General features: G+C 35.7%; 1 protein-coding gene across 2 annotated transcripts; it reads right to left on the minus strand.

The window, feature by feature from the left end:
• LOC109235590 (protein real-time-like) lies at positions 869-8,536 on the minus strand. 2 transcript variants are annotated; one of them, XM_019401758.1, is made up of 7 exons: positions 8,196-8,536; positions 6,492-6,872; positions 5,522-5,640; positions 4,193-4,288; positions 3,628-3,884; positions 3,065-3,285; positions 869-1,797 (listed from the first exon to the last, which is right to left on the minus strand). In XM_019401758.1, exons 2-7 carry the CDS (start codon positions 6,840-6,842, stop codon positions 1,339-1,341), a joined length of 1,503 nt encoding a protein of 500 aa, XP_019257303.1. In that variant the 5' UTR covers positions 6,843-6,872; positions 8,196-8,536; the 3' UTR covers positions 869-1,338. The 2 variants fall into 2 exon arrangements, with proteins under 2 accessions (XP_019257303.1, XP_019257304.1); XM_019401759.1 differs by having other exon boundaries at positions 6,492-6,851; positions 8,196-8,462.

The following is an 11,440-nucleotide window of genomic DNA, read 5'->3' on the forward strand; positions in this document are numbered from 1 at the left end:
TTTTTTTCTTCTTATTATTTCCTCTGCTGTAGACGAGGAATATCTTGCAACAATCCTATCTTTTTAAGGTGTCGTATTTTCCATTCATTTTGATTGTTTTCTTTGTGTACTGGAGTTTTGATCAGAGATTTTATACCAATTTCAGGTTGTTGCCAATGTAAGGATTTTCATCTGGTTCTAAACTCATTTGGGTTCAATTTTTATTTCACATAACGGATGATGATCAAGATCTGGGATTCTTTGCTAACTTACTCGGCGCCATTATCTTCATATCTCTTCTTACTACTCATAAGCAGTTGATTCAAAGTACAAAGGCACTTAACTTTTGCCAATCATCCAGCGAACTCATAATGTAGTATGGACTTTGTTAATGTTTACTAGAAGCACTATTTTGTTGAGTTGGGTAGTTCTCTAGTTACTCATGCACAAGCAACATCGGTTATGGATCTGATTGAGTAGCGCGGAAAAGAATTAGATGTATGTAATATAATCATTCTTATCTCAGACGAGAAATATGCAATTCTTGCATGGCCACAAGAAATCCGACTTAACTTTTTCCTTCTTTAAGTGTGTGTGTATATCAAACCAAATATGTCAAGGTTTAAACTGCCAACCAACTCTTTCACAGAAACTGGTTCCCTTTACTTTATGGACTTCTAAGGCTCCATAGATCAACCTTTCACTATAGATGGCTTCCAATATGTAAACTTCGGTAACATCAATAAATGACCTTAAATAAAACATGAAGATGCAACATCATGGGATACATCCACAATTGATTTTCATTTACTAAGGCTATAGGGGTAGCAATGGGGCGGGGCAGGTGAAGCCATTCCACGTCTCAGCCCCATTGTTAAGAGCTCCTATATTCCACACAAAGCATAAATTTTATTGTCAATTACAATATGCTAGTACATGTTAACCATATGTGGAATTTGTTTCCGAAGAATATTTTGGCATATCTTAGCGAACAAGAACAGAAGTAACGCCATCAAATGAAGGAAATTAACAGCTATTTTCATCTGCTGCTCCTACGAACAAAACTAAGTATGTAGCACATGATTCAAGAATTTCTTAATCATCCCAACTATGCAGGAATCCAAGTGAAAATCTCTTTCTTCGGGTGCTCACAAAATACTGTACATTGACAAGAAATTATTTAACTACTCTACTAACATACTACTATATGATATGCATCTATGTCAAACTAGGAATTTGTATGGCCCTGATAAAGATGAAGAGAAATCTATTGCAGGGGGGAGTGGATTTATGCTCTCCCAGGAGATGCACATGTTTCACGCAAGTCTCCACTCACAACTTCCGTAGGAAGCAGAAAATTTATTGTCCAAGCAAATGCAAAAGAGGCAATCTTTCTGGATAATGCATTGCCACAATCACAGCAAGAAGTATACACACCATCGCTATACCAATGATGAGGGTCTTTATCAACTCTTCCCTGTTGCTATTCGTGTTGGAGCCATTATTATGATCAAGCTTGGGGCTTTCGTTCAAATGATCAGGTGTTGGTTCTGTCCAAGTGACCTCATCAGATTTATTCACATGATCAGGTGTTGGTTCTGCCCGAGAGACCTCATCAGATCTGTCCACACAATCAGGTGTTGGTTCTGCCGACGTGACTTCATCAGATATACCCTCTACATTGCTCCCGTCTGAGCATTTTGAGCACGAGCAGCTTCCACCAAGAAACGGAGGGATTGAATCGAGATTCTTGGAGAGAAACTCTAGATGGTTTCTCCCAATTATCCTCACTTTTTGGCGCGTAGCTGGTTTAAGAACCTGCAAGTACAATGTTAGTTTGATTTGACAACAATGCATACACATATACGAGCCAATGAAAATATGCACTGCTGGCAAGTCTTTTTTTTATTTCCATAAAAATATTAAAATAACGGATTAGGAGCTCAGTTAAAACCTAGAAAGGTGCACATTAATCCCAACATATTGATGAGTATCATCAAAATCCAAACCATGGGATATTTCTCCAGGCAGTACCAACAAGAAGAAACTCTTTAAGTGGTTCTTTGATATGAAGATAGGGATAGCATTTCCCTTCATTGAATAGTATGAACGGATTATACGGCCGAAAGAATCATATCGTGTTTACAAAAGCTAAGTTGCTCGGACTCTTTACTTTCTGTGCCGTAGCCGTGTCGACACGACGTGGGTGTGTGTGGGATCCGTACTGCATCTGGTCAATCGATTTTGGGTTCTTGACCAAAATTGTCGAAGAAATTTGAGACAAATACAATGATTTCTGAAATCAAAACAAAAGCTAGGGTGAAAGAAGAAAATAGAATACCTTATATATAAAAGACAAACTTTCTATCATTCTTGTAGTATCTTAACCTTCGATTTTTATTACTACATGTTGTTTCCCTTGTGTCAGTTTTCATATTGCTCTGTTATTTTGTTGTTGTTTCTTGTCTTCGTTATTTTCAACATGACTTTTTCACTATTGTTTTTCTTTTTTCAAACATGTTGAGAATTGCTTTTCTTGAGCCGAGGGTCTACCGGAAACAGCCTCTTTACCTCCACAGGGTAGGGGTAAGGTTTGCGTACACATTACTTTCATCAGACCCCACACTGTGAGAATATACTGGGTATGTTGTTGCATAAAAGAGAAACTTCCTGCACTCCACAAGCACCAAAAAAAATCTCCACATAAAAGTCTCATAGTTGAGGCATATTTTTGTAACTATATTTTTAGATATCTGAATTGCTTTTAGCCGAATTCCCCACCCGTATCTGTACCACTATCCATACCCCGAGATCTTAAAATTTAGATTATGAAGGATCCGACCTCTAGATCTGCGCCTATATCGGAAACCTGTACCCGAGTCCAAGCAACTTAGCCTGCCACCACCATACCAGCTACATCTGCGCACAGCCTTTTCTTAAAAAGATCATTTCAATTACAAGCGAACCAAAAAGAAATTCTAAACCACCTACAAAGAAAGTGGCTCAGAAGCCTCCAGTTTTCTTTTTCCTCTTTCTTTCATTGGGGTTGCCGGTAGATCTTTCAATGCATAAACAGTAAAGTTACCTTAAAGAAAGCCTGCATTATTATTTGGGCAACTTGAGGGAGCCGTACTACAATCAAAGAGCTAAGACGATTAGGATAATGATCTTGCAAGAGCATCGCACAAGATCTCATTGTGTGTATGGGAAAACCAAGTGGAGAGAGTCCTTCACAGTCCATCAAGACAATAATTTGAGGATGTCTCACATCGACCAAGCTCAAAATACCGTGTTCAATCTGCGAAACTGTGGAATCAAATCCTCAATAAGAAATACCAAAAAACCAATAATGAAAGAGCAAAAAATGTATGACGAATTACAAAGAGCAGACAAGAAAAATTGGTGTTTTCATCCCATGCAAGTCTGACGAATAATTCAAAAGGCAGTAATTTCCATTGAAGCAGCTTTTACTTGGGTACGACGAAACTAGACAATTGAAACTCAGGATTGGTCATCCCAGCGATACCCCAGACCCTAATTGCCAAGCTTAAGAATACACATATTCAGTTGGCATAGTCATTAGTGGCACATTCTTAAATGTGTTCCAGTTGTACTGATGTATAAACTGCTGAAGAAAGACATGCATACCAACTGCTTTTACAACGAGAAATCTGTCCCTGGATTTCAGGTTGGAGCAAGCAAGTCCAAGGCGAATGATGAGGCAAGGCCGTTGATTGGCATCATGGCCATGCCAAAAAATGAACTGTGAGCAAGCCTCGAGCTCTTCTGGTGAAAGAATTGTGTAACTCTGCCTCCATTTAATGGTCTTCTTAACTGATGAAAGCAACCTTGAAAAATCACCATTTGCAGCAGCATAAAATTGACGGAGCTCATCATCATTCAACCTGTTAGCAGGTGACACAGAACATGCGAAATCCAATATGACATGATAATATATCAGTGACAAATTAGTCAAATAGTATTTGAAATTATTAAAGAAAAGGAATACTTGTACTAACTAGTATATAAGACCAACATATTTTGTGTAGATAAATAGAAGTCTGACTTCGCAAGCTTTATTATTTTTTAGGATCTCTTTTTCTTGCTTTCTTCCTTTTTTGAGCAAGCATAGGAAAATAAAACCTACTAAAGTGAAAATATGGCACGTCAAAGCAACATTACTTTTCCCCAAAAGTGAAGGGTGGAATCTCACCTCTCAGGTACACTAATACCCTCCTCCCTGAGTTCCCTATGGAGTTCTAGCAACCATCTTTCAGGATAATCATCGTCCAGTACTTCATCATGAGAGCTGTAACGTGAATCATGTAGTATACATTAGAAGTAATAACCTTAATAAGAACCCCGAGAGCACAATTTTCAGAAAAAGAGATAATGAGGATCACTTTCACGAAGAAAATGCAATCATACAAGTATAATTGCTAGGGCTCATGAATATTTCTTTTTTTTTTTATTATTAATCACCAGTAACTTTACAAGGTACCATAGCTAGCTAACACAGCTATATTTCTTTTTATTTTTGTTGTTGTTAACAATACATTTCAATGCAACTACATTAACTGAACAAAAAGGTTGAATTAAAATTAAAAAAAAAATTCTATTGGATCTCATGAATGATCTTCTTTTCATGTTGTCATTGTTGTTAAAGTTGCATGTACATGCATCACAAAAGTATTGGACAGTAAAAAAATGGGTTTCAGTGTAGAACTAGCTAAGATTGTAATCTCATTCTCGTTGTAGCTTTAATTTCATAAATCCTAATTAATTAATTCTCTGTTTTTCTTGTTGAATTTACACAAGTTTAAGAAGTTAATATGACATGTATCATATTGTTTAGTGGAGGAAATATTCATATAGTGGTTGAAAAATCAGATTGACAGAGAAAACATGTTTAAAATTATAATGGTTATATGAATTTAAATTTATGAAAAACTCGCTTTAATTTCATAAATCCTAATTATTTAATTCTCTGTTTTTCTTGTTGAATTTACACAAGTTTAAGAAGTTAATATGACATGTATTGTATTGTTTAGTGGAGGAAATATTCATATAGTGTTTGAAAAATCAGATTGACAGAGAAAACATGTTTAAAATTATAATGGTTATATGAATTTAAATTTATGAAAAACTATGAAAGTTGAATAGACCCTACTTGTAAGATTTTACTGGGTTGTTGTTGTTGTTGTTATGAAAGTAGAATAGAATATTATTAGTGTGACGGCATCAAACATTTTGAAACATCCCAAAATTGAGACAATGTTGCCCTTAGCTCAGTACTTAAAAGGTGAATTCTTCCACTTCGAATTCGCGAAATAATCATATGAGAAGTCATCTGATGAAGAGTTCCTTTAGCTGTGCTCAGAATCATTGTAAACACCAAACAATGGAAAAAGAAACAAAAAGAGAAGCATCTGAATTGGACATGAACTTTTCTATAACCATATCTTTATATCCATTTGACAACTGCACTAGTCCAGGAAACAGAAGACTTCCAAAGAAAATATACCTACAACAGTACACCTACCTAGCTTGTGGATATGCTCGAGAATCATGATAGTCATTTGGTGTCGTTTCTTCTGTAGATGATGACTGATCAGAGAAAACTGTTGCAATTGAGAGCAATAGCATTGGCCTAGACAATTTCTGCCAGAATAACAGCAGTCATTACACTAGAAACACCAATCAATTTGAAAGAAAGAAAATCAGAATAAGACTGAAAGTTTAGAAAGAGAAACTGTTAAACATGCTACATCTAACAAGTGAGTAACAACTAACAACAACAGCCAACTAAACTAATTTTGGCTGTCAACTGTTTATCTTCTTGAAGTGCTGCAGAAATAAAACATAAACCATCTATCATAAAAAAAGTTTTATCTTCTATGATAAAATATTCGTTGTATTAGATCAAGTGCCAGAAGAGATTAGCCTTCTTGCACTAGATCAAACAAGAAGTCCGGGAATCAGATAGCAGCAAATCCACAATAACGTTTTCTAATAAAAGAGAAAAATATTTGGGCAGATAACCAGAACCTGGATCAATGACTCATGTAAAATTATACCAGACATACGGGAAAAAAGTCAACATTACGTATCCAAGAATTTAGCATCTGAAATCACAAATGCACAATTCTCACATGATTAATTGAAAAACAAAAGTCATTGGTTGTTTTCACTAATGTTTGTCAAGCAGACATGCGTGGGAAAAATTTATGACAGACAAAGAAGAGAACCCTATGAACATCATACAGCAGATTGAAGATGAATTGGTAATATCCAAATAAAATGCACCCTTGGCCTTGCTTGTCCATATGTACATCCTGCAGTCGGCAAACTCAATTCACACGCAAAACTTTCTTTATTGGGGATAAATCGAAAGTTTCTTGCATTTGCCCGCCAAGAGGTGTCAAAAATTCACAAGAAGAACATCAAAATGTGAATGCAAGTATTCTCAGATTTGCAAAAGTTATATGACAGCAAAATAAATGGAAAACCACCTGCAACTGTTTGACCAATGCCTTCAAAGGAGCCCATTTCTGGATCCACTTAAACGGTGGATAACATAAAACTTGCAGAGCCTGCAAACCGCGCCAAATAAAAGAACATCTACCTTTGCTTAGCCTTCGCACAATCTCTAGAGCAGCAGTGGTAGCCAAAAATACAACAACATCACCAGCCGCTCCACTGGTCTGTACACTCTGTTTCACTTTGGTTATACATTTCAAAGTCTTCTCCGAGAAGTGCTTTGTCGCAGAAGCAACTAAACAAATTTTTGGTAGCTTGTTCTTGCTAAGTATCCTTGCCTCTAATCTTTGGTTGGGATATGGTGGACATGGCAAATCTCCCATATTGATGACCTATATAAATCTCGGTCACATCTTGAATCAACAAAAGAAAAAGAAATTGTGGAAAGTCAGAACATATACCAATGTTCCTCTAACGAATGGTTTGGAACATTTACTTTCATACAGAACCATAAGGCAATCAGGTGAACTTAAAAGGACACTGCATGCATCCTTAGTCACAAAACATAAGGCTTAGGATATCTAGAGCGGCAATAGGAATATTTGAAGGAGATTAAAAGGGATGAGAAAGAAAAAAACTCATGAAAGGAAGTTTTCTTAAAGGACTATGACCTCTCCAAAACAATGCAGTCTTTAAGTATAACAAAACACAATGGGAACAAAGTAGCTATAAGTGATACCAACCAATTGGGATTAAGGCTTAGTCGTTACATTTAAATTGAACATGATGTTTGTCAGGAGTCTGTTTATTTTTATATTAGTTAGATACTTATACGTCCAGATCGATGTTTAGATAATATCCAATTTTAGAGAATCCCTAATTTGTCTTTAACAAAAGGGGTAGCACGGTGCACTAAGCTCCAGTTATGCACGGTGTCGGTGTCTGAGCAAATCAGAACCACATTGGGTGTTTTTATTGCACCCTTACCTTGCATTTTTGCAAGAGATTGTTTTTGTAGGTTGAATCTCTGGCCTCCTAGTCACGTGGAAGCAACTTTTACTGTTGCACTAAGACTTCCCTTCCCTAATTTGTCTTAAAAGACATTTATTTAGTATTGCAGCAAAACAAACCTATACCTGAGGATTCCTATATCAGATCCTAACTAATTATGAATTATGGCATAATCAATTACTCCCTCCATCCAAATTTATCTTACACTCTTTCCTTTTTAATCCGCCCCAAAAAGAATGACGTCTTTTCTATATTTAGTAAAGATTCAACTTTAAACTTCCTATTTTACCCTTAATGAGATAATTTATAGCCACACAAGTTTCTATGTTTTATTTTAGATCACAAGTTTCAAAAGTTTTTTCTTTTTTCAACTCCGTGCCCAGTCAAATAACATCACATAGATTGGAACGCAGCGAGTACTAATATATAGATGCCAGACAAAAAAAACCATTACTGACGAAATATTAACCAGTTTTTAGACTTGCTAATAAGACAAAGCTGTGAAAAAAGCTGTCGAACAGAAAACAAAATTCAGCTCAATAATCAGGATTAAGCAGCTTAAATGCCTAAAATGAAGTTATTAAACCATAATCATCTAAAGCAGAGTAAACAAAAGAGAAACAAGAGAGACGAAAACAACAAAAAATTAGGTGCTCAAATTAATATCATACATCAATAAATCAAATACTCATAAATTCCAAACTAATTAGGGTCCGGTCAATTACCTGAAACAAAATCGGGCAGGATTACCAGAAAATAGACAATTCTTCAATGGATTTCGTACAGTATATAAGCCGGTTGAATTCACGGCGAATATTTAATAGTAAAAGCTTAGGTGAAGTGTGATTTTTAGGGACGAGTGGGAACAGAGGGTGGACGGCGGAGGTTGACAGCGAAAGGCTTTATACTTTCCTTGAGCGGGGAAGAGGAGGGGCACGTGATCTTCACTCTCCACGTCGTACTGGTTTCTGCTAGAAGATACTGATCTGGGTCCCACTAGATACTGCTGAATCGCGTTTCAGGTTTTCCAATTGGATTGGATTGCCACCTTGTCAGGCCAGCCAGCTATGTTAAAAAAGAATGACATAGTGTTATATTTGAAAATTATACTTTAAACTTTTTATTTTAGTTATTTTTACTATTCATGATAAATTTTTATAGCTACACAAATATGATGGCCCCATAGAGCTTTTGCCACCTAAGCTTTTAAGCTATTCGTATAAAGATTTCTTTATTTTTTATATTAATAATTAAAAAAGGTAAAAGCACACTTTTACTATTCCAACTGAATATGAACCTTATTATTTCTATTTCACAACTTTTAAATAATTTGACAAATTTAATTTTCTAATAAAAGTATTATATAAGTGACGAGATCAATATGCATAGAATTTCCACCTCGTAATCAGTCAAATTCTAGTATAATTTATGATACAGTCCATAGAATACAGACTTTTAATATTTTTACTACTATTTGATAGAACCAAATTGATGAAAGGGGGGTGAAGTTTAAAAGTTGTTAATTACTTAAGGAAAAACAAACAACTTCTGAAAGATTTATAGTTTAAATAGAGTTGGGAATCGTTGAATTCACTTGATAATATTACTACAATAAAATCTATTCTCTTAAGAATAATTGCTTATTGCTAATGCAATTATATTTTGCTCACTAAGAAAAAAGTAAATTAAAACACTCAGTGATGTTATGTAATTAATTGAGTTAAAACTAGGAACGATCAAACCAAAATATTTTCTTGCCTGAATTGTGCTAAAAGGTAGTAAAAACTTCGTGAGAATATTTTTACTAAAATTCAGTAATCTTGCCTGCAACAATTCCTCCGTGAGAACTAAAACTGAGACAAACAAGATTACATATTTGAAATAAGAGTTTTACAAAAATTATTCTCACTCAACTATTTTATTCATTGGTTATTATATATTAATTTTACTCCGCGAGAATTACAAAATTAATATAAGAATAACTTAAAGAAAATATATAAAAGTGATAATAATGATTAATTAGAAATCATTATTTCAGCACAGTATGAACTATTAAAAAAAATCAAGTCAAGGATATATTAAATTGAAATAATATTATAAAAATATTTACCAAGCTTCATCAACTATTCCAGCAAACGAGATTACTCCATTATGGAGTATTTAAATTTCATAACGAAAAGGAATTCTAGAATATTACCAATACTCTTAGAAAATCCGAAAATCTTTCAAGAGGAAAAGGAAATAGTTAAAGAAAAAAGTTAAGACCAAAGTTTAGAGAAAAGTTGTTCTCTTGCAACCTCTGCTCTTCCCTCCGATGCCAAATTTGTATTATATTTATAGAAAAGTCTTGCAGGCATTAAAGATGTGTCTAAGACTAGGAGCTTGGACACGTCTGAAGATATGAGCTTGGATATGTTCAAGATAGGAATTTGGATACGTCTAAAGATGGGGGCTTGAACACGTCAAAACTTTAATTATATGCTTCCATCTTGCCATCTTGTGCTTGACATAGCAGACTTTCATCGAGTATTCTGTCTTTTTCCTTCTGTTATTTATAAAAAAAAAATTCTTCTTTTTTTTCCTGCAAAATAGTTAGAAAGAGGCAAATTTTGAAATATATTATAAGTATATTATTTAAAGTAGGATATAAAAAGTATTGTATACGGTCAAAACAGGCTTGCCCTTTTTGTATGACTGATCGACGTTGGAACGCGATAAGCCAAGGTTCAACCTCGTATTATATCGAACCGTGATGCAAAGTTTGGTTGCCGAGCTCGTGGCCCTGAGACCGATCAAGATCGAGATCGACCAAGATCAAGACCGAACAAGATAGAGATCGAGGGAAGCTTACTGAGTTGAATAATGGAAAGTCGAAATATCCGTAATCGGCGAGGATCACGGCGTGAATCCCGGATCAAGAAGATGCCGATTAATTAGCCAATCATGGTATTTCTTACCTCATATAGAATTGTACCTAGAGTAGGACTCCCCTACTATATAAAGGGGGATCTGATCATTTGTAAACACATCATATTCACGCAATATTAAGCAATATACTGTCATTTTCTAGCTTTCTTTATCTTGTTATTCTGTTCATAAGCAAGTTGAAACATATTTGGTTCAAGGGTGACTAAACTCGAGGGCCAAGGCTGTTCAATTCGTGTGGTTTGCATTATTTCTTTTATTGTCAATATCAATATTAATCTGCTTTCTTAATCTCTATCAAGTTATATCACGTATCGTTAAAACCACATATAAATTCAATTGTTATCCGATTTTAGGGTAAACAGTTTGGCGCCCACCGTGGGGTTAAGAATAATAATGGATACCTGGTTCAAACTTTCGTAACACACACTACTTTACACTTGTTCTTTGAAGAATCTTTGATTACATGATTCAAAAATGTCAAATTCTCAGTCAACATCTCAACACATTGACAATGATCTCGGCCACCATGGCAAAAATGAGAACATTGCACTAGGAAACGTTGTACCCCCTGTTGGCCTCGATGGAATTCTAGTTGTAGATCCAATCAACGTCAGTTCACATGTATCTATCAATGGAAATTTGGCCGTCGATCCCGAAAGCAGAGTCTGCGAGGATGCCCGATCAGCTACTCAGAGCGCACGTGGCTGTGAAGATGGCGGGATCAGCTTGCGGGTGCTCTTCGAAATGTTACAGGCTCAACATGAAGCAATAGCCCAGCTCCAAAACCAGAACCACACACCGGCAGGGTCGAAGTCGATCCATCCCAAGAAATCGTACACAGGGTCGAGTTAGTTTCGAGGAAATCAAACGTGAAAGAATCGGAGACCAATCCTGCTATCATGAAGATGCTTGAAGAATTGACAAAGCCAATCGAGACAGGGGAAAAGAAGATAGAGGAAAACGACAAGAAGTTTTGCATGCCCGAGATTCCTAAGTATAATGGGACGACTGATCCAAACAAACACGTCACCTCCTACACGTG

This window comes from Nicotiana attenuata, chromosome 12 (genome assembly GCF_001879085.1).
Source record: "Nicotiana attenuata strain UT chromosome 12, NIATTr2, whole genome shotgun sequence".
NCBI lineage: Eukaryota > Viridiplantae > Streptophyta > Magnoliopsida > Solanales > Solanaceae > Nicotiana > Nicotiana attenuata.

What these genes read in the sequence shown, in the direction of transcription:
- LOC109235590 (XM_019401758.1), bottom strand. Translation starts at nt 6,842, where the DNA reads ATGGGAGATTTGCCATGTCCACCATATCCCAACCAAAGATTAGAGGCA. An exon ending in CATTGGTCAAACAGTTGCAG is followed by an intron (nt 5,641 to 6,491) that starts GTGGTTTTCCAT and finishes TTATTCTGGCAG; the next exon opens with AAATTGTCTAGGCCAATGCT. An exon ending in TCTCGTTGTAAAAGCAGTTG is followed by an intron (nt 3,286 to 3,627) that starts GTATGCATGTCT and finishes TTGATTCCACAG; the next exon opens with TTTCGCAGATTGAACACGGT.